This window comes from Acomys minous, assembly GCF_964271855.1.
Source record: "Acomys minous genome assembly, chromosome: 3".
NCBI classification, from domain to species: domain Eukaryota; kingdom Metazoa; phylum Chordata; class Mammalia; order Rodentia; family Muridae; genus Acomys; species Acomys minous.
This window is the reverse complement of record NC_140485.1, coordinates 119,250,220-119,274,398: the sequence shown is the minus strand read 5'-3', so window position 1 is coordinate 119,274,398 and position 24,179 is coordinate 119,250,220. Positions and strand designations below refer to the sequence as shown.

General features: G+C 43.3%; 1 protein-coding gene across 2 annotated transcripts in view; it reads left to right on the top strand.

Moving 5' to 3' along the window:
- The window catches only part of MAP3K5 (mitogen-activated protein kinase kinase kinase 5), a 189,843-nt gene that overhangs the window by 96,944 nt on the left and 68,720 nt on the right, over positions 1-24,179 (top strand). For both annotated transcript variants that reach the window (XM_084776261.1, XM_084776262.1), the window contains exons 8-10: positions 6,450-6,562; positions 15,924-16,083; positions 18,246-18,399. In XM_084776261.1, the coding sequence (XP_084632387.1) occupies positions 6,450-6,562; positions 15,924-16,083; positions 18,246-18,399 (427 nt within the window). The remainder of the gene's footprint in view (positions 1-6,449; positions 6,563-15,923; positions 16,084-18,245; positions 18,400-24,179) is intronic.

Here is a 24,179-nt window from a genome sequence, read left to right as displayed (position 1 = left end):
GCCTGCCTCTGCCTCCTGAGTGCTGAGATTAAAGGCGTGCGTCACCACATCCAGCCATTGTTGCACTTTTAACTTACCTGTGTCCTTATATTTAAAGTGTCTCTTTAAAATATATGTATTTGTGTCTGTCTTTCTTCCTTTCTTTTCCTTCCTTCCTTCCTTCCTTCCTTCCCTCCTTCTTTCTTTCCTGTTAAGTTGTTTGGGGAAATCTTTGTATTTTAAGTCATTTACATTTAATGTGGTAACTGAAAACTGGGGTTATATTTTTCACCTTACTGTTCATTATGTCACGTTCTTTGTTTTTTAACAAGATAATTGAGCATTACATTGTCTTCTCTACTAGCTTTTTAGTAATACTTTTCATACCATTCCTTTAGTAGCTCCCTAGTGGTTACAGTATTACGTCCGACAGGGCTCTCTAAAGGAACAGACAGCAGTGCTTCTCAACCTTCCTAAGGCTGCAGACCTTTACTATGTTTCCTCATGTTGTGGTGACCCCCATCCATGAAATTATTTTCATTGCTACTTCACAACCATAATTTTGTTATGAATTGTAAATTTCTGTGGTTTTTTTGTTGTTGTTGTTGTTGTTTTGGTGGTCATAGGTGACCCCTGTGAAAGTTGTTTGAACCCAGAGGGGTCATGACCCACTGGTTGAGAACCTCTGGCTTTCAGTCTGGGGTCTGGCTGTTCTAACAGTGTCTCCCAGTGGAAAGGCCAAGGATCCAGTAGTTGTTCAGCTAAGTGTCTCTCAGGAGACCCAGTCTGGCAGTGGAGTCCTAGGGGATTCCTGAAGAGCTAGCCACTGAACTCTTCTGTGTGGGAGTCACAAAGGAATAGGTGAACAACAGTGAAGGAATGCCTCAGCAGCAGAGAAGATGAACTTGCCAACAAGAGTAAGGGCAAGCAGGCAAAAAGCGAAAGCTTCCTTCCTCCTTCCTCCGTGTCCTTTTTTGTGTAGGTTGTTACTAGAAAGTGTGGTCCAGGTTAGGTGGGTCTTGACTTCTCAAATAATCTGACCAAGAAAGGCCTGGGTGGTTCATACCTTTAGTCGCAGCACTCAAGAGAACTCTGTGAGTTCGAGGCCAGCCTAGTCTACAAAGTGAGTCCAAGAGAGTCAGAACTACACAGAGAAACCCTGTCTCTTGAAAAAACAAACAAAAAAGAAAGAAAGAAAAGAAAGCGTCATTTAAATAGTCGATAGACTCAGTGCTATAGTTAGTTGACTTGGTGTATAGTCATGTGTTTACCCATTTTGCTGCTTGTTCTTTCTGCAGTTCAGTACTTCCGACTAGACTCAGTCTTCCTTTGGTCTGAAAACGCTGGTGTTTGTGGGGTGGGTCAGCTTCCAATGAGTTCGAGTTTTTTGCTTGTCTCAAAACATCTGTTTCATTACCCTAGAGATGAAGTCCTGTTTCCTCTACTGTCTTTTGTTTGAGCTGCACAACCAACTCAGTTTTATTGGTTCTTTGAGGATGTTACTCCTTTACTCTTCTCTGGCCAACTTCCTTTTCTTGCTTTTTCTTCCTTCCTGTCTCCCCCCACCCCTAGCACTTTCTTCCTTCTTCCTCAGGGGTGATGACTGGACTCAGGCCTCTAATCAAATATGGTAAAGGTTTTTCCACTAAGCTATGCTGTAGCTCCCCTCTGGTCAGTTTTAAGACCCCCCCCTCTCTCTCTCTTTGTAAAATTAATTTATTCAGATTACATCCCAATTGTTATCCCCTCACTTATATCCTCCTATTTCTCCCTCCCTCCCCTCTTTCACCCTATTCCCCTCCCCTCCCCTAGGTCTGTGACAGAAGGGGACCTCCTCCCCCACCATATGGTCACAGCCTATCAAGTCTCAGCCTGGTAGCCTGTTTATCCTTTCTCTGAGTGCCTCAGGCCTCCTCACCAAGGGGAAGTGGTCAAATAGGGGGCACAGAGTTCATGTCAGAATCAGTCCCCACTCTCTACACAACTGTGGAAAATGTGCTGTCCATTGGCTAGATGTGAATAGGGGTTCAATGTTTACTGCATGTATTGTCCTTGGTTGGTGCAGTAGTTTGAGCAGACCCCCCCTAGGTCTAGGTCCACCCATCATGATATTCTTCTTGTAGGATTCTAGGACCCTCTGGATCCTTCTATTTCCCCCTTCAACCTGCTTGAGCAATGCATACCTGTAGATGGGCTGAGACAGAAGGCCACGCGTGTCCACAACCTGACACCAGCTGGGCAATAAAGCCAGGAGGCCACTCGTGTCCACAGCCTGACACCAGCTGGAAATTAAAGCCAGAAGGCCACTCGTGTCCACAGCCTGACACCAGCTGGGCAATAAAGCCAGGATTTGACTCCACAATACTTTTTCTCTGTGTGCTTTTGGGTCTTGGCATTTGCACTATTTTATTTCATGCTTCTTGCACTTTTCTAAACTTCTGAAATCTGTGGGCTAATGTTTTCAGCGGCTTTTGGGTATTTTTATCCACTTCTTTGAGCTACTTCTTGTGTTATGTGTTCGCTTGCCTTTCTTCTGGAAATATATGAATACATATCCTAGGGCTTTTAACTAGGGTCCCATAGGTCTCCTATGCCTTTAAATTTTTTTCCTCTTTTTTTTTCTTATTTTGTTTCTGTGCCTAACTTTAAATACTTTATTTACTCTTTAGTTTTGTTTCTTTTACTTCACCAGCACTATCTTCTATGGTATTCAATGTGCTCTTAAGCCCATTTTTATTTTCAAGTATGGTGTCTGTCAGGTGTATGTATGTTTTTAAGACTCCGACTCCGTTAAAATTGTTAGTTTTTCACTCATTCCCCCCCCCCCATCTTTTCCTGTTTCCTTTATCTTACGTGTAGTTTTAAAGTTGGCGTCTTAAAGGCTCCAACTTCTGGGTTGTGTGTGCATTGGCTTTTCTTCCTGGGTTGACCCCTCTTTAGTGGCTCACTCGCCTCAACTCTTTTCCAGGCTTCATAACTCTTCATTATACACAAAACATTGTGTGTTCCAGAATTATATTAGGACTAACAGTCACTTTGCTTTCTCGCACAGAGCATGTAGGTCAAAAGGCTGCTGGTGTCAGCATATGCAACTTGGGTTGAGCTAATCTGTCTGTTTTGTCCTTGTCTTGGCTGTGGCTGTCCTTGATTTTGATGGCGAGTCTGGAAGACTTACCTCTTGATCCCTTAAACACTATGGAAGATTTTTTTTTTTGTCCACATTTTGGAGTTTTGAGATTTATCTTTTTATTCTTTAGCTCCAAACTTTATTAAATCCCTCGTGTATTGAATTGCTTGTGTGTGTGTGTGTGTGTGTGTGTGTGTGTGTGTGTGTGTGTGTGTATGCATGTTCATGCATGTTCTGTATGTGTGCTTTGAGACGTGTATGTACATATGTGTCTGTGTGGAGGCTAGAGGTCACCGCAGAGTGTTTTCCTCAGTCTTTTTCCAGCTTATTCTTTAGACAGTCTCTCAGTGACCCCGGAGCTCGCGGACTCAGCTAACCTGCCTAGCCAGTGAGCTCCAGGTACCCATTTGTCTCCACTACCAAGCACTCCAGTTACAGATGTGTCCTGTGGTACCCAGATTTTTTTTGTGGATGCTGGCAATCTAAACTCGGGTTCCCATGCTTGGTGAGACATCTCCCCAGCTTCAGTAACATCTTTAGTGTGAGGCCTTTTATACGTAAGTCCAAGCTCTTTTGCCTAATGAGGCTTTAACTTAGAAGGACATGTGGGCGTTACCTGGCATCAGTTTTCGCCCTGCCATCCAAGCATGCCCCACCCAGGCTTCCGTAGAACCCAACCTATTTTTCAGCATGTGTGCTATGGGGGAAACTTCAGCCATATTGTCTGAGGTTCCTCCAAGTTTCCAACCTATGCAGTTAGCATAGCACATACTCCACTGGTTTCACTTCTCCCGAATAGGCCTTCACGTAGGCAGAGATCTACTTTATGCCAGGTAGGGCCTGACCTAATGATCAACAGCAATCTAGAGTTTTAAAAATTCCTTCTCTAGAAATTTTTTATTTATTTTACTTTAGAGATGTGCAAATTTTGCCTTTTTTGAAGTAGCATCTTTTTAATTGAAAAAATTGTGTGTGTGTGTGTGTGTGTGTGTGTGTGTGTATCACAGTGCCCCTCCTCCAACTCCTGTCAGATCCCTGTGACCTCACCCACCTACTTTCTTTTTCTCTCCTTAGAAATCAAACAAGAAAAACCGTAATTTTAAAAAAGACAGGAAACACACAAACAAGAGGGGGGGGGGAAGAGGGAGAGAGCATTAAAAAAAAACAAAATTGGAAACCATACCATAGAAGCAGAAGGCCAGTGAGACAAGCACTGCCCAAACAAAGTATCTTCAGGCAGCTGCTGCAGTGACGAAACACCGTGACCAAAACTTAACTTGGCGAGGAAAGGGTTTATTTCCACATCAGAGTTCATCATCAAAAGTAGTGAGGGTAGGAACTCAAGCAGGGCAGGAACCTGGAGGCAGGAGCTGACCCAGAGGCCATGGAGGGTGCTGCTTACCGGTTTGCTCCTCATGACTTGCTCAGCCTGCTTTCTTATAGAACCCAGAACCACCCGCCCAGGGATGGCCCCGCCCACCATGGGCTGGCCCCTCCCCCATTGATCACTAACTGAGCAGATGTCATCCAGCTGGGTCTCATGGAGGCATTTCCTCAGCTGAGGCTCCTTCCTCTCTGATGACTCCAACTTGTCTTCAGTTGACACAAAACCAGCCAGCACAATATGAAACAAAAAGTCTACAAATTGTATGATGGGCACCTACCATTAGGCATGGGACCTACTCTTAAGTGTAGTTAATGCGCCTAGTGAGACTCCATTGGGGTCTTTTCTCTAGAATTTTAGTTCAGTGATATTATTGTTGCTTTTCATCAATCTCCAAAAATATATACAATGCAGTTCATGTGTGTGCCCCTTCCCGCTCGCCTTGTTACTTTTCCTGTTGCTGTGAGTGGGACACCTGACCCAAGAGGAGAAGGTCTTGTTTGGACTCAAGGGCCGGGGGAGGGGAGTTATATGCCATCACGGGTATGAAAGTCCGTGGTCATTGATTCTTTGTTGAACAGTGTTGTGTGGTTTGAGCAAAGTTTTGTTTCTTTTCCTACACTATTCTTTTTTATTGGAAGCATCCACTTGTCTGTGAACAAAGACCTTTAAGACATAAATGAGAAATTGTAAGTTATGACTTCCCTTGATATGACCTTTTTTCCCATTTAGGATGGAATTATCTATATTTCTTTTAAAGGTATAAATATTTTGTGTAGTTGGAATTTTGTTGAATAGTCTGCAGATGTTTAAAGAGCCAAATGACTTGGGTTTTTTTGTTTTGAATTTGGACATTCTCCTTTAAAGTAAGCCACTTAAGGAAGATACAGGAGCTTCAACACTCAGACAGATGTGGTTTTGTCTAATGTTTAACTTATTTTAAAATATGAGAAATACCAAGTAAATATAGTACTAGTGCTTGGCCTTCCACCCCAGTTCTGTTATTTCTATCTTTCAGCTGCGATTTAAATAGAATAGTTTCTGTACTGTCCTTTTCCTTATGTAATCGTCTTTAAATGTATCTTCAAATGGTCATTTGTTGGGATTTTAGTCTATGTTCTTTCATTCTGATTTTATTTTTGAATAAAGATTCTCTTTTTCATGTGTTCATCTCAAGCAGATTCTACTGGGGTCTAGAATGTTTATCTTTACGTTTCTTCTAAATGTGTCCAAATGAAGTAATAAATCGATATCGTCGCCTGCTTAATATTACATGTGTGGAGCCCCTTAAATGGGTCCTAGGCTGTGTCATCTTGAAAGCCGTAGGAGATAGCCAAATGCTGGTCCTTCTGTGCCGTAGGCTTTCCAAGCGTCAAACGCAGACTCGTGCGTGTTCAGAAGTGGTTTCGCGCCCTTCCAGCCAAAGTTAGCATGCTGGAGCACAACCATGGGCTTGGGAAATTTCTTCCTGTGATTGACCTTTAGTCACTGTTTCTGTCATTTAATAGGGACCCCATTCATTCAAGCTGTTGCCCAGATGATCCTGCTCAATGCTTTGTGTATCTTAAGACAGAAATGACAAACGAGCAAAAACCACAAACAACCCAAGAAGCTAAAACCAAATTGTTTAGAGTTTTCATGTTTAAGCTTTCTGTCACACACACGTTTACGCATTTCTGGTAGATGGTTGGAAACAAGGCATTTTTCAAAAGACGAGGTCAGTAGGTGGAGGATGAGTTAAATATCAGGGTCAGAGCAGCTGGGGTGTCTAGGGTATGCAATCACTTAAGCACTAAATCCTAATAGCACACTAGATTCTGGGGTGGAAGCCAGTGGAATAGTTTTTGCCTTGGGCACTGGAGTTAACGCAAACAGAAGTTAACTGCACACCCAGGGTTTCATGATTGAGAAAGTAAACTTGTATGTTTTGTCTTTTTCGCCCCACCCCCACCCCCACAGGTTCAAGAAGGCATTTGAGTCTGAGCCAACCCTGCAGTCCGGGATTAATTACGCGGTCCTCTTGCTGGCGGCTGGGCAGCAGTTTGAATCTTCCTTCGAGCTTCGGAAAGTTGGTAACTGCAGCTTGATTTTTTTTTTTAAAGGAAATCAAGAAGCTGGACCCAAGGTTGATGCAAGGGAAACTTTGAGCTTTTCATTATATCTCATCTAAATTTTGGGGGCTGTGCCCCAGGGAGGGGTATCAGATCCCCTGGGGGGGGTCAGAATTTCATAATGTTGTACAGAATTCTAGTGTTGGGTTATAATTCACATTTCCCCTTCATCTTTCTTTTTCTTTAAGTCATTGGTTCATATTGTTACAGCTCAAAATCATATTGATGGTGCTTGTTCTTCATTCAGTGCCCAGTTTTAAGGCCCTGTGTTCCTGCTTTCAAAAGAAAACAAAAAAACAAACAAAAAACAAAAAAACCCCAAGGGACCGATGGGTGGGTACAGGGATGTAAACCTGCAAGCCGGCACTTGGGAGGTGGGGATAAGAGGACCAGGAGTTTAAGATCATCCTCAGCTACATAGTGAATTCAAGGATAGCCTGGGCTACACGAGACTCTGTCACAGGACAGCAACAAAACTAAAACAGAAGGAAGGGAAGGAAAGACAGAGAGAAGGAAAGGGGAAAGATGAACGGACAGACAGCAGGCTGTCTGGCTGACTTCTAGGTTTTTTTCTTCTTGTTGTTTATGGCCTCAAACACAGCTGCCCCTGTGATTTCTTGGTGGTGGTGGCAAAGCCTGCAAATCCCCCTAGAATCCCAGTAAAGTCATTGACGCTCTTGGTGTTAACTTGTCCCCTCAGGCTGCTTTTGCGTTGTTGCCCCTGATAGAGCGTGCTGCTCCCTCCTTGATCCGCAGCATCGTTTCATCTGCTGGTCTTCTTCCAGAGTTTAGGGAAATTACGGAGTCACATCCTTGTGAACCAGTTTTGAGTGATTTAGGCTTCGATAGCATTTTTAAATGAGTTTTGATTTATGCTTTGGTAGCATTTTTTTATTGTTAATGTCTAGATCCTGGCAGACCTTCTGTGGTGGCCAGACTTTGTTCTGGTGAAAGGCTGAGCCCTTCCTTAGAGACCTTCCCAGCTCTTGGAGGAATTATTACCACAGCCACTGAAGTCTTTGGCTTTATTTTCACAAGAGGAAAAAAAAACCCACTTAATGCTAATTAAATTATTCATTATAAAAGGAACATTCTTAATATTTTAAACCTGAAAATTGTTTAGGTGTTTCTAAGGAAAAATAAATCCCATGCTTTAAAAAGCAATTTCCACCATGTGCTGTGCTAAGATAATTTGAAGGTAGAGTCCCCGGCTCAAGGAATGATGCAATCTAGTGGCAGCCACTGCTGGGTTATGCTGGCGGTAGACCAGAAAGCCCCACTTGACCTTATGTGTGTGTTAGTTGGATCACTCTCCACCTTTTGCCTAAAATCAAGTGAGATAGTTTTGTTGCTGTTGTTGATAAAAATAATCAGAGAAAAATAGACATCAACTTAGAAATGACACTAAAGTGGTAAATCTTAATTTAAAAGATCTGTCATAGCCCAAGCTCCCCCTGCATCAGTGGTACGACCATTTTCGTTGCTGTCCCCTGGAACACAAATGAAGTTTTGTTGGAGCTGTTTAGCCCTCGTGGGATCTGACACTGGTTTGCATCTGTAGGTCAAGCAGTAACAGTGGTTTGGAAATGGACTTACTGTCGGTCTTATTTTTAAGTGGGGTGTAGATGAGACCAATTATCACTCTGAGGTAGTGAGAATTACAATGTCACCTCACAAGGGTATAGTGTGTTCTGGTCCAAGAAGAGAGAGCTTCTAACACATGTTCAGCAAGCATGTAGAAACAGGAAATTGACTTTACATTTTGAAGACTGCTCTGGGGAGATGACTCAATTGGTAAAGTGCATATGCCATGCATCAGGAAAACTTTTATTTTGATCCCCCACCCCCACCTGCCCACCCACAGGCAAAAGCTTGATGTAATGAGCCATTTGGAGTTCTCTGTGTTGGGGAGGTAGACACAGACAGGAGTGATTGCTGGGGCGCCCTTTGTAGACAGCATAGCCTGCACGGTGAGTTCTAGGCCAGCAAGAAACTCTAAATCAAACAAATGCTAAGAAGCATGGCACCCGAGGAACCACACTGGAGGTTGACCGCTGGCCTCCATATGCATTTCTGTACACAGACTGCCCCCTTCCACATAGATGCACCCTTCTCACACACAGAGACATGCACACACACACAAAATTAAATTATTTAAATTTTGGAATTTCGCCATACATCAAGACTCACGTTATGACTTGAAGGTGAATTTTAGCTGCTATAAGAGCTAAGTTTTAGGCATATAAAATGCTCTCATGTATACCATAAATTGTATACCTGCAAAATGGTATTTAGCTTTCTAGGTTATATTTCATTTTGTCATGCCAATCAAATCTGGGTTGACCTAAAATTAAATTTTATATAGTAAGATTGGATTATGTATATATTTTCAATAAAAATGGTCTGGGTAAATAAATTCATAAGCTAATATAACAACAACATTAAATAGTATATAAGGAAAAGAATGTTTGATTTATTTTAGAGATTTTTTTAATATTTATTTCATAACTCTCTAATCAAAAAAAATTTTTTTAATTTATGTCCTCTTCCATTCATTGGGTTGTCACCCTAAAACATGAATAAGTCTGAGTGGCTCAACCGTTGTAATAACCATATTTGTTTTCTCTATGTCCTTTCCTTGCTTTTATGAAGGAAAATCTTGAAACTTTAAGTATGGTAAGAAAAATCACTAAACCTGCTAAACCTGACGCTTTCTTGGCATCCTAACTTTAAAATCCCTGATGTAAGAAGTAACTCCCAACTGTCATGATCTGTAGCCAAGGGCTCTGTTAGTCCATTTTCTGTCTCTACAACGAAAAGTCAGAGGCAAAATTACTTTGCCGAGACCACAGGGTAGCAGGCGAAAAGCCTGAGGGCTTGGAGTTCCCCTGACGGTGTCCTCACAGGTCTCCTGCTGTAACTCACGGAGGATGTCAAGAGGGAGCGGTCACGTGATTGCGCAGAAATGTAGGTGTGATTCAGCGGCTAGACTTGCTCTTTTTTGTGTCACGCCTCACTCACGGGAGCTAAAGAGGGCCCCATTAGAACTGCCTGGATCCCTTCTGAAGACTAGCTGACCGTCTCCCGTAGGCTCTCATTATTAACGGCTCTCACACTTCCCGGTACACTTCTCTAAGCCCCCAAGCTTAGTGAACCAGACTTTCAAGCCATGTCCAAAACATCACAGACTCTTGATTACAGTCATGGGTTTGTTTAACGTTGCACTAATTGCTTCATAGGTCTTAATTTTTGGATAATAATTGATGGTTCAAATACTTAAAACTAGCATTTAAAACACGGGACCGCATCTTAAATCATCTGTTTTCAGTTTCCTCATCTTTAAAATTAATATTCTAGCATTATCTAAATGAAAAATAGTTTCTCACATCGTCCTGGGATTTTATACTGTGGTACATTTTATAGAGGGTCTGAGTTACTGTTTGGGTCCACAACAGTGATGATGATGCTGCTGTAGGGAAAAGAACCTTGTGTTTGGAAAAGCGATCAATTGCTATTTTAATCTCATTTTCTCTGGACACTAAAATTATGGGCCAGGGCCAGGACTGTAGCCCAGGTTGGTAGGGAGCTCGTCTGGCATGCAGGAAGCCCTGGGTTCAAATCCCCAGCACCACCACATAAATGGCCTGGTGGTTACACCTGTGACCCTAGCATCCAGAATTGGAGGCAAGAGGATCAGACGGTCAGTGCCAGCCTTGGCTGCTGTTGAGAACACTGCCCTTTCTGCTTTAAAAAGCCCAGACCAAACAAGAGCAAGCGAAACCCACAAACAAAATGTAAGTAATGAAATACAATAAAGTTATTACTGAATATAAAAATCTTTGTGTCCATGAAGATAAGAAAAAAAATTTTTAAACGGAAACAAAGTGTGTTACCAGCCACAAAGAACTCCCTTGTCCCTTACGGAGGCGGCCACTGTCTCAGAAGGGCAGAGCTTGGAAGGGGTAGATTAAAATAAGAAGCTACGCTGGTTTTCCCGTGCTGACGCAGCTCTCCACTTGAAGATTGTTACAGACACTTTCACTCCCAAGGAGGATGCGTGCTTCCAGAGAGTCCTGATTAATAAAGCTGTTGATGACAGCGCTGTCACAGTAATTTGCTGTGGCAACGGCTTTCAGTTAGAACCAAGACCATTAAGGGAAGACCCTTACTAAAGAGCAGACATCGTGCCACACTTACGTGGTGCCTGAGCTACTGCCCCCCCGCCCCCCATGAAACTGCCCATCACAAAGGGAAAAAACGTGCAAGCATGTGGCGCACAGATGTGCGTGTAGGCAGGACGCCCATGCACATAACAAATAAGCAAATTAATAAATCCTCAAAAACAAGGAAAAGAACAGATGTGTCTGTGGAAAGGGAAGGAGCCTGCAATGTGACCAAGCTCACATCACTGTTGTAAGTGGTTACCACAGTTGCATGGTTCTCTTAATCTGACGAAGCTATAGTGTCTATATTCTCACCTGAAATGTTGCCCTGTAAGCGTAAGGCCTAATATCCATCCAGTAGCAATTGGGAGAGCTAATGAAATAAGTTAAGCAATGCTATGAAATGCAAGTGGATAGGCCCAGAATAAAAGGACATTCTACAAGACGGCACCTAAAAAGCAAATTGTGTGTCATGGGAATAAAAACATAGCTGGGTTAGGTAGGTTAAAATATTTGGGGTCAGAGTTACATCTACCAAATGAAGTTAAATGACCCTTTGTTGGACCTTGGTTGTGGGGAAAAAAACCCTATAGGGGACATTAGAGATGATAATTAGAGGGTTTATTTTAGTCAGGACAAGCTAGTATATAACATGAGGGAATTATATTTCTAATGGGGAGAGATTTATAGGGGGACTTTAAAGATTCCTTATAATCTGTAAACATGGAATGTATCTGTGATTTGTTTAGTTTTAAATGGTTCAGAAAAAATAATTAAGTGTTAACAAAAGTGTTAACAGCTGTCATAAACTGGCCATTGGTCGTGGTGCATATTTATGTATATATATGTGTGTGTACATGCTTTGCTCCCTGTGTATATTGTGCATTGCACATGTTAACCCAGTGCTCTACCGCTGAGCTGCACTCCCTACCCCACAATTCATAGTACATTTTCCAATTGCGTATGCTAGAAATTCTTCACAACAGAGAGCCATTTAGGAAGCTACCAGCTCTCTCTGGACTTTGTTCTCCTCACTGCGGTAGGACGTAGCCCCTCTCGCCTGTTGTGTTGTGTGGATTGAAACAGCCAGCAATTTTTAGTGTGCTCACTGCTAGGCAACTAATGAGTGTCTGCTCAGAGCTCTGTGGCCTCCTTTCTCCACTAAAATAGCCTTGAGTTAGCAGCCACTGGGTGAAAATACTATGATAAAAACACTACTATTGAAAACTCTGTTCAGAGTTTCAAGTCAAGCAGTTCCAACAAGAGCTGGGGGGAAAAAACTCTAAACTACATAAGCAGGCAAGTCAATGAAAAAAAGAAAGGAAATTATTTAAAATAACAAGAAAACACTTACTGTTCATAACTGTAGCCAAAAATTTTTTACATAGACAAAATTTGCTTTATTGGTAAGGACTTGGTAAAATTATAGTTGGTGTGGTTACATCAGCAACCACACACCTATGATCCCAGCCTAGAGCCCAGGATAGTATTCCTTAGACGCTCAGCTCTCTGGACACATCCTAGATTCAGTTTTATATACTAACTAAGAGCTTTAGTTTTATATACTAAGAGCTTTAGTTTCATAATATATAAATGAGTATAAGAAAAAAATCCCCTAAATATAAAATCACTGGAGGAATAGGAAGATGGCTCAGTCAGTAAAGTACTTGCCTTGTAAACATGATAACCTGAGTTCACTTCCCAGAAGCTACGTTAAACAACAAAAAATACAATAAGCTGGGTGGTGGTGGTGGTGGTGCGCACCTCGAAACCCAGCACTCGGGAAGCAGAGGCAGGCTGATCTCTGAGTTTGAGGCCAGCCTGGTCTACAGAGAGAGTTCTAGGGCAGGCAGAACTACACAGAGAAACTCTCCCAGAAAACCAATAAAACAAACAAACAAACAAACATTGTCGAAGCTGAGATGCCGGTGTGTTCGTACGATCTTCCTACTGAGCAGGCAAAGACAGATGGCTCTGCCGGGCTTGCTGCCCAAACAGCCGGGCGTATTCAGTGATTTTCATCACCTGAGTAATAACACCGCGGTTGTTCTTCATCCTCCACATACATGTACCGTGTGCATGTGCCTGTGCATGCATGCACCCGAACACACACACACACACACACACCATGTGCATGTGCCTGTGCGTGCATGCACCCGAACACACACACACCATGTGCATGCATGCACCTGAACAAACACTCTCTCTCTCTCTCTCACTCACACACACACACACACGTTAGAGTCATGGTCTTAACACCAGTCTTAAGAGTCTAATAGTTTCATGTAAAAACAGGTTTCGTGCATCATATTTGAACATTACAAATGCTCATCTGAAAAACAAACACAGACAAGAAAAGATGGTTGATCACAGGGGCTTAAAAAGCCGGCGCAGGGGTCAGTGTTCTCATGGCTCACACCGATTGTCCCCGCACTAGTAAGTAAAAACAGGATGAGTATGGACTTGAGGCCAGTCTGGGCTACACAGTAAGATCATGTCTCAACAAAAATAAAATAAAACAATATCAGTAATGCTGAGTGGCCATGGTAAGTCTCATAACTGCCAAGGGAACGGACAGTGGTATTTTGAGTTAGCTTTGACATAAAATGAATAGTCTCAAAAAAAATCATCACGTGGAACTTCATGAGGAGAAGATAGCTGAGTAAGTGCACAGAGCGAGGTCTGCAAGAACGTAATGAAACATGGCTGTCCATCTGGGTTTGGTTAAATAGGTTATGACACACATATGCTAAAATACTGTTTCTTATTAAATATAGTACATGTTGAGGCTGGTGAGATAGCAGTAGGTAAGAGCACTTGCCACAAAGACTGAATGTGATCTTCAGATTCCACGTTGTTAAAGAAAACAGCCAACTCTGGTTTTGCCCTCTGACCTCTACTGTGGCATGAGCATGACCGTGGCATGACCATCCTACACACACACACACACACACACACACACACACACACACACACACACACACACACATAAATGTAAAAAATAATTTAAAAAGCATTTTTGTCCAAATGTTGAGAGGCTGGTATCGTGATCATACAACAGATTTCTGCTATGGTTAAAACCAAGTATCACTACCTTAGAATGACCTTCTGGGTGCAAAAGTGATGAAATTTCATTTTATTGTTGTTTTACGTCTATTCGTTTTTGTAGTCATTTAAAAGTTTGACAGCTGGACTCTCTGTTAGATTGCATCTGGGCACCACTGTTTTTCTAGAAGTGTGACATAATGAAAAGTTGTTTGTTTTCAACCGAGGGTGGTAGACACGTTTCTAGCATCTTATTTTCTCCTGCCTACTTTTTAAACATTTTTTGTTATGTCCAGATCAAAGATCTGTGGTGTGTTTCCATGTGTAGGTGCAACTGTTTCTAACTTGTGAAATTTAATTTAATTAAAACTGCCTTTTTAATTTATCCTCACAAAATGTGAACAATGCCCAATTGCTCATTTTCTCCTGAAGAACTTAGGGTTTAAGTAAATTATGTAGTTTTTAAAAGAAACTTTAAAAGTTTTGTTTTAGTTATAATTTTCAAAAGGATAAAATTATTAACTCTCAGGAAATATTAAATAAACATAGGTAAATGATTTTTATCTACTACTTTAATGTGGAAACCTTAAATGAGCTTCTTTGTCTCTTGGGAGGCAGAGGCAGGTGGGTCTCTTGAGTCCAAGGCCAGCCTGGTCTACAGAGCAAGTTCTAAGACAGCCAGGGCTGCACTGAGAAGCCCTGTCTTGGGAAAGCAAAACAATGAAAACCACAAATTAAAACCAAGCCAAAATGAAAGATTGTGTATCTGAGTCAAAGACTGTTTTAAGAAGTAATAAAATGACTTCACAAGAAATATTAGCATCAGATTTCTACATTTAATTATTTTGAAGCTGGTTTATGGTCCAACAGGCCACAAATCCTGGGGATTATATGTTCCACTAGACAGGAATTATTTGTTTGTTAACTGGACAAAAATTTACAAGTTAATAAGTAAAATTTATTAATGAACCTTTAACATGATCTACCACTGAGCTATTTCCTCACCCTCTTCTTATTCTGTGACCGTCTCACTAAGTTGCCCAGAGTGGTCTTGAGTCAGCTATGTAGCCCAGGTAAACCTTGAAAGTTTGGCCACCTCCACACAAGCTGGGATTATAGGCATGTGCAACTAGGTCTGGTCTCAAATAATTTTCAGTGTAATGGATATTAGTAGCATTAAGCCATTGTGCAAGGACATATGTTCTAAGCAAATCAAGATGATGAACAAATAATGCAAGACAGTTGTAATAAAAAAAAAAGTTGGCAAATTCACAGGATTATCAAGTCTTGTTAGTCAGTGACGCAATGGGCTGGGGGCATAGCTGCTCGAATGTGTGCCTCACATGTGCAAATCCTTTCTAGCATAACAGACAAATGACATGAGACAGTGCTTTCTAGAGTCTCTGGCTTTATAGGTTCATATTTGTGATAACACATAACATGTGTATAATATATATGCATGCTACACACAAACACACATTTGTACTTAAGTTACTGATAGATTTTTTAACCTACAAAACACAAAAAAATCCCCTTTCAAATTATGTCATAATACATGGCATAACAAGAAAAGAAATATGTGCACAACAATGTACTAGGTTTTCTCATATACATGTTCAGGTACATGAAAATTCTAGACTGTGGTACATACATGACTGTTGAGATTTTCAGTTAAAGACTTTTTTTTTTTCTTTTTTTTGCTGGGGCTGGAGAGATGGCTCAGCAGTTAAGAAGACTTGTTCTTGCAGAGGCCCCAGGTTCAATTCCCGGCACCCACACTTGGACTCACAACTATCTGTAACTCCAGTTCCAGAGGATCTGCCACTCTCTTCTGACTCCTGAGGACATCAGGCGTGCACATGCAGGCAAAAACACGCATACACATAAACGTAAACAAGATAAAACAAACACAATTTTAAAAGATGTTTACTTTCTTCTGTATACATTTTTGTTTAGTAAGACACTATATCCTTACAGTAAGTTTGAACCATAGTAGTAATCAGAAACTTGAGGCTATTTTGATCTCTAAGGGCAATGAAAACTTAATTTCACGTCCCAATGAAAAGTCAGCTCTTCCTGGCTGCGGGGTAACGCTGTGCTTCCTGTTCATCTAGGAGTGAAACTGAGCAGCCTTCTGGGTAAAAAGGGGAACTTGGAGAAACTCCAGAGCTACTGGGAGGTTGGATTCTTTCTGGGAGCCAGTGTCCTGGCCAATGACCACCTGAGAGTCATTCAAGCCTCCGAAAAGCTATTCAAACTGAAGACGCCAGCATGGTAACAGTCAATACCATTACGTCTAATAAATAGCCACGTACTGTTCCTGAATTTTATAACTTATAGTAGTACATTTTATTTACTTTTACGCTAATGCCAGAATCTATAGGAAAAATAGGATTTTCATGAAGAAAGCCTATTGCGTTAAAAGTTCTGGTGACTTTGGTGAAGTCACTAAAGCATTCCTATGTGTTGGACAGCCCACTGGGCCACCTCGACCAGTGTCAGTCACATGAACTGCAGAGGCCGCACATCCTGTGCCTTCCAGTTTGACCCACAGGCCGGATCTCAGGCCACATACTCATCCCAGCCTCTCTGGGCTCCATTCCAAGCACCACGTGCACTTTGTTTCCTTCATGATCCGGTCTCAGTTTGGGAATTCCCGTTTTTGGTTTTCACTGCCGCTCACTCCTAGTGTAATAGGCACACTGGAGCATTTCCGATGTGTGTGCTTTTTAAGTTCGAGGCTACTTTTGGAAGGTATCCAAGTCTCATTATTCTTTGTGTAGTAGGAGAGAGAAATTTCCCTTCTGCATTTGAGACCTATTTTAAACGATAATGCTAATTTCTTTCCTGCAACACGTGTGGTGACTGACCATCGGGGGTAGGTGTGACAAGATTAACAGCCGTGCAGAGAAGGGCCCCCTCCTCGCACAGGTCTGAGTCCAGGCTCTCACTGTCTGCATCCCAGAAGCCGACGGCCATGGTGGCTTCTTACAGGACTTCTTCATCTTCTGGTCCTCACCCACGGCATCCTTGCAGCGTGGTCTTTCTAAAATCCAGGCCGACCTTTGTTCCTCATAGAAAGCCTTAAGTCAATAGAGTTTAGTAGTCGTTGGAGCTGAGGAGAAAGTCCATCTCCTCGGTTTGCCAAGCAAGGTTCACCTCAGCCCTCCCAGACACGCTCTTGCTCTGCTCCAGCGTTCACGGTGCTCTCTGTGTGTACGGAGCATGCCTCAGTGTGCTTCTCACCTTTGAGTTCAGCACTTGCCTTTTCCAGCCTCCTTGTTCATGCGCCTTGGAGAATTCCCAACACATCACATGTCCTAAGTCAGGTTCTAACTTCAAATTCTCGCGCTGACCCATCCCCCCTCCCACCCCACCCCACCCCACCCTCATTCTTGTTTCTGACTTTTTTTCAATAAGCCTCTGTCAGTGTTCATGTCTTTCTTTAGAGTACAGCCCCGCTGATTTTATTCATGGTGTTTTGTATTTGTCTCCATGGCACCGTGTGCACCTTGAGGACAGGGGCTGTACCGACAGTCTTAAGCGTGTCCACGGTGGGCTTGACCCGTAAACGCACGTGCTACATAACAGCCACGTGTGCCATTTCTTTTTGACTAATATTCTGCCGGCAGAAGTGGAGACTGAAGTATGCGCTCAGAGAGCGCTGGCTTTTCCTGCCTTCTCTTGACACCATTCTGCACAGTTACTGAAGCAGCCACACAGCAAGGCCTGTTGTGTAATGTCCACGTCCGTGGTCCACAAAGTGCTTACATTGCCTCCATCTTGCATAACCATCTTCTTCCCCGTTTCCCCCTTTTCACTTGAGGCAACATCTGTCCTCTTTTGGTTTGAGGACATTTGTTTAATACTTAGGCTCAGTGGTTCAGTGTAAAATAATCTCTCATGAAGGATTTATTTCAGAGCCCTACCTTAAGGGGGCATATTTAAAAACGAATGTGTTTACCTCATCTTCAGATTGAATATAGGCATTTAAAACTTGTGTGTTACAAATGGCCACGCTCCTTGCACTCACAAACACACATACACACACACTTAAAAAGTGTTTCTGGGGCTGTAGCTCAGCTTTGAAGCATTAGCCTAGCATACACAAGGCCTCGGTTTGATCCCCAGCATAAGGGCAAATAAAACATGTTTTAGGGAGATGTTTGGCCTGAGGTCCAGGTTATTTACTTAAGCCTTCTAAACCTGAGCTTTCTCATCTTTCAGAAGCATGCTTTGCAGAATTTTTGTGAAACTTGTGAAACATGTGAAGGTATCCGATATGTAGCATAAAGTGAACCGTGCTGATAACTGTGGAGGCGCAGTGATGAGAACAAGTAGACTCAGAGCGTAGAAAGCACTCCGCGAGGATGAAAACGGGGTTGAGGGGAGGAGGTGGCCCTGCGTGTGTCCCACCTCATGTCTTCCGTTCCCAGGTACCTCAAGTCTATTGTGGAGACAATTTTGATATATAAGCATTTTGTGAAACTGACCACAGAGCAGCCTACGGCCAAGCAGGAACTTGTGGACTTTTGGATGGATTTCCTGGTGGAGGCCACAAAAACAGATGTTACCGTCGTGAGATTTCCCGTGAGTACGCTTGCTTACATCTGACTTCCGTTCAGTTCTGTGTTCCTTCTTGACGTTAAGGGGCTTCTGGGGCTTCTGGCAGCGTGATTTTAACACTTGTGATGTGTGTGACTTCCAGATCCTGTGTCCTAGTGCACACAACATGTGTGCGTATTTTCTACAGATTGATTTGTTTTGGCTTACTTTTAAGCGCTTTATTATTGCTTTATATTCTGAGACTGGGTCTGGTTAAGTAGCCCAAGCTGGCCTTGAACTCCTCCTGCCTTCTGCATGCTGATTGCTGGGGTCACAGGCACCTGCCACCAAGCCCAGTTTAGTTGACTTTTCAAAACAATGACTTTCCAAGCCAGAGAAAGGAGGCCCATCCTGATGTTGGGGGAGGGATTTGAGCTGCTCCTTCTGGTAAGTCCTGAGGCATGCTTAGAGAGTGATAGAGAGAGCAGGTTGTGCCTTAGTCTGGTCAAGGCACCTCTTGAGCCCAGACGGATGGATGTTGTTGGAATCCGTAGCTCTCTAGCTCCATCTTGGATTGTCAGTGTTGCTACGGTGAAACTGTCAGCGCAGCACTTGTTTTGCAGTTCTTTCTCAGCTGCTCTAAGCCAGGTGGGTCAAAGTTGCCTTGTCGCCACATGTGCTCATGTAGCAATCACTGTTTCCAGGGCTTTGACTCTGGACAGCGATGACTTGCAGTTTAGTATTCAATTCAGTTTGGTTTCTAGCAGAAAAAGAGGAGGTGGAGGGAGGGAGGGAGAGAGAACACAACCGAGCATGTGTGCATGTATGGATACACAGGCATAAACATGCGTAGATATATAGATGTATAATATACAATACATATACATCTTTGTGTATGAATATACACAGGCATAGGTATAGACCTGTATATACACGCATGATGTCTATGTATAGCACAGATGCATATTTGTGTGAGTGTGCACATATGTGAGTGTGTACATGTTTGTGTGTATGTATGCATGAATACACAGGCATAGACATAGATATATATGCACAAATATATGTCTCTCTCTCTCTGTAGTGTATACACATCTTTATGTGTGTGTATGTGTATGCATGAATACACAGACAGAGGCATAGACGTACTTATATATGTATATATACAGTGCATACACATCTTGTGTGTGTGTGCGCGCACATGCACACATGCCATAGGTCATCCTCAATGTCATTTCTCAATAGTGTCTACTTGTTTTTTGAAGTAATGCCTTTCACTGGGATTAAGCTATCTTGGCCAGCAAGCTCCAGGGCTTCCACTGTCTCCATCTCTTTAACACTGGGATTACATAAGCACACCTTATCAAGTGTGACGTTTTTAATGAGTACTGGGGATCAGACTCAGTCTTCATGCTTGCGTAGCAAACATTTTACTGATTGTTACCTACACACACACACACACACACACACACACACACATACATATACATATACCCACACACTCACACACATACCCACACACTCACACACCACACACACACTCACACACACACACACTCTCTCTCATACACACATACATATACCCCCACACTCACACACATACCCACACACTCACACCCCCACACACACTCACTCTTTCTCTCTCTCTCTCTCACACACACACAACTGCATAGATCGTAGTCACCGCTAATGCATCAGTATCCTGTAGCACTCAGGATCACAACATTCGAAGTAAGGGCCTAATAGCAACTGGTTCTGCACACAAATCACTTCCCGTGCCCGAGTGATGCGTCTCCTGTTTGAACTCTCTGGTCTCAGTCTTCCATGCTCAGAGGAAGTGACAATTCTCAATTCTTTTTATAAACTCCGATTTCCAGTTCTTGTTGATCGTATCGTCAGCTTCGTTGACTTAAATCTGTGACTGGGTTGAACACGCTTTGCCCTGACTAACATGTGAGGCCCTGAGCTCAGCAAGACCCTTAGTTGAAAAGCCTTTTGAACTAAAGCACCCTGCTCTGTTTCCCTGTGGAGACGGTACACAGCCTGGGGAAATCCTTATCTCGGAGTGAGCTGGCCGCTTGCGTTTCCTGGTGCTGTGTGTAGCAGTACATGTGGTGGTGAAAGGAGAGAGCGCAGTGCCTCCGTGTTTACTGGACTGCTGACTCGATGAGCTAGAACACCGCGTGAAAGGAAATCATTCACAGTCACCAGTCTGACTAATTTGAATGGGTTCGATATAAACTAGTCTGTTGTAACGTAAACAACTGAATAGAGAAATAAGACCCAGGAAAATTTGAGAGGTTATGAGATTATAAACTTGAGGCTAAAAAAGACTTTCTTTTCTTTCCCCCTTTTTGAATCTCTGTTCTATTTTAAATGTTCTCTGGCCTTCCCCCCATCCCTTTTTCTCTTGTCTGTACTCAGGATCAGACTCAAAGCTAAGCGAGCACTCTACCACTGAGAGACACCCCTGGCCCTTCCTTAAACCGAGATTGTGGGGAGAGGGGTGGGGGTGGGGCAGAGAGAACAACCAGACCTCATTACATAGCAGACTGGCCTTGAATTCCTTGTGTACCCAAAGCTAGTTTCAAACTTGGAATTCTCCTGCCTCCGCTTCAAAAGTATTGGCATTACAGCCACATGCCACCATGTCCATCTCAGAGACTTTACTAAAGGAAAGTAGTTCTTCAGGGAAAATATCATCTTATCCTAATTGATTTCACTTTAAAATGGAGGAACTCCACTTCTACTCAGCAGCTATGAGAGCCTGAGTCCCACTTGGAGAACCCGTATTTAAAAATCTGGATCTAGTGTTGTACACTTACAACCCCAGTGCTGGGGAAGCAGAGACAGAATGATCTTCTGGGCTTGCTGGCCACCTAGCACGGCCGACTTGGAGAGTTCCAAGCTAATACGAAACCCTTTCTCAGAAAAAAGGTTTGGGGCTGAAGATGCCTATGGCTCCTTGATTAAGGGTAGCACAGGGGTTTGATTTCCAACACCCACATGATGGCTCACAGTGGTCTGGAGTTCCAGTTCCAGTGGATATGACGACCTCTGCTGGCCTCTCCAGGTACTGCACACATGTGGTGGACAGACAGACACACAAGTGAAACGCACACATGAATAAAAATATATTTTTTAAATGGTTGACTGATCCTAAGGAAACATACCTGATTTTACCCTCTGGCTATATGAACACATGTGCACACTTACCCAAATATACATATGAACCCACACAGACACTCATCCATACCTATACACTCACACAACAAAATGGAGGTTCTGAGGAGGTATAGAAGTGGCATGCACAGAACTGTAAAATAAGAAAAGGAAACTGCCGTAAACATGTAAAACAAAAAACTTTGAAGTAGGAAAAATACTTACTACAAATGCTGTAAAATGGACAATTTGCCTAATATGAGAGTTAAAGAAGATGATCCTATGGAAAGGGAAATTAGCCAAATTAAGAAGGAAAATACAGGAAAATACAAATTAAGTTCAGAAAAAAGTTTTGGTCTGCTGGACTCATAAGTAAAACCTTTACAGTCGGCAAATATGCGAGGACAGGAAACATTTTTAGATTTCACTGGTGGGTATAAGAATTGCAAGGCATTCTGGGAAATTGTCTAGGGAGGGGATGGTAGGATGTGGAGGGGACCATGGGGACTTCATCTGTCTTCTTAAGGTCTGTTTCTTTAAAAGGTGTCTTGACGCAAGCGTGGTAAAACTGTTGGCATTGTGTTCCGTGGACAGAGGCACAGAGCACACGGTACAGTGCAGACTCGTTTATGGTAGTTTGTTTTGCAGCAATCCCATTTCTTCTTGAAGCCTTGTGATGTATTTGTGGGTGTCTGTTTTTGAAGACACTAGAAGAGAGTGTTTTGTGCTTGTTTCTTTCACTCTTAACTCCAGAATACATAACTGGAAAACTCAAAACTGCTTCCCCATGCTTTGTTGTTATACTGAGTTCAAAATTGTAGTTTTCTAATTTTTACTTTACTGAATGTGGGTTAGACACTCCCAAGACCCTGCACCGCACCATTCTACCCCTGACCCACACCATGTCTGTCACTACCCACACCACAGCTCTGTACCACTGACCCACACCACAGCTCTCTACCACTGACGCACACCACAGCTCTCTACCACTGACCCACACCACGGCTCTCTACCACTGACCCACACCACAGCTCTCTACCACTGACCCATACCACGGCTCTCTACCACTGACCCACACCACGGCTCTCTACCACTGACCCACACCACAGCTCTCTACCACTGACCCACACCACGGCTCTGTACCACTGACCCACACCACGGCTCTGTACCACTGACCCACACCACGGCTCTCTACCACTGACCCACACCATGGCTCTCTACCACTGACCCACACCACAGCTCTCTACCACTCAACCACACCACAGCTCTCTACCACTGACCCACACCACAGCTCTCTACCACTGACCCACACCACGGCTCTCTACCACTGACCCACACCACAGCTCTCTACCACTGACCCACACCACGGCTCTCTACCACTGACCCAGACCCACCACTTGTTTTGTTTTAATTTTTGAGACAAGGTCTTACCATGCATCATATGATAGTCTCAAGCTTTGCATCATGCCTCAGCCTCCAGAAGAAGCGTGCCTCACTATTCCTAACTAACTGAACTTTTCTTACACTTTATTTTGTTTCAATTCCAGAAAGCCTAAGTCTACCAAGAAGTTCCAGATTCAGTAAAAACATATTTTTATTTAATCATGTGCCTACTTTCCTGTATTTGAATATATGAATAGGCATTGCAGAAAGTGCACATATATCATTTACAGAAATAAGGAAAGCATATGGTAAATGTATAAAAAATATGCATGACATAGATCGAAAACAGGCAGAGAAGGGTGGGGGAGAGAAATGTGCATACTCAGATACATACACACATACGAATCTGGGTAGGAAGTTGTCGTTGTCGGGAACTGGCCATTTATATTTCTTTACAGAGGGGAAGGAGCCCGCTGGGCTCTCTCCGTCACTGTAATATGCTGTCCTCACAGTAGCTTCCTTCGTGGCTCCTCCTTAGGGGGTCTTTGGTCATCTTGACTAGAATGGTTAAAGTCAGTCTGACTGAAACCCAGTAGCTACCACATAAGACAGTGGCAACTTTGTGAAATGATTTGCATGATCCTATTGATACACGATAGACTCCCTTCCCGAACCTCCTCCTGGGGGCGGGGGTAGATTTGCTCTTCACCTTGTGCAAAGCCCGGAGCCAAGAGGACGCAGGAGCCTTGTGCTCTGAGACCCCGCGGAGACCTAGATGTGCGCTGCCTGCTGACCGCTCCTCTCGTAGGCCTCGCCCTGCCCTCCTGCTTCAGATACATGAGGTTGGCAGTCACTGTAGTGTTGGTGCGAAGGACGGGAAACCGAAAGCTGCGTGAGCTGCGTGAGCTGCGTGAGCTGCGTGAGCTGCGTGAGCTGCGTGAGCTGCGTGAGCTGCGTGAGCTGCGTGAGCTGCGTGAGCTGCGTGAGCTGCGTGAGCTGCGTGAGCTGCGTGAGCTGCGTGAGCTGCGTGAGCTGCGTTCGGCACCGTGGCTCTCTGTTCAGCAGCCTCCTTTTTCTTAGTGGACCCTTCTCTTTTCTTCCTTTTCTTGTCTCCTCATCTCCTTTACCTTTCCCCCTCCATTCCTCAGCTGTTCCGTGGCTCTTGTACGTGTGCCTCGATTCCTCCTCTTCTGTCATTTCAGGTGCAGCTCAAAGGGCTCCACAAACGTTAGACAGTGGTAACCTTGTCTTTGTCCCGTGTCTGTCCCACGCTGAGAACAGGT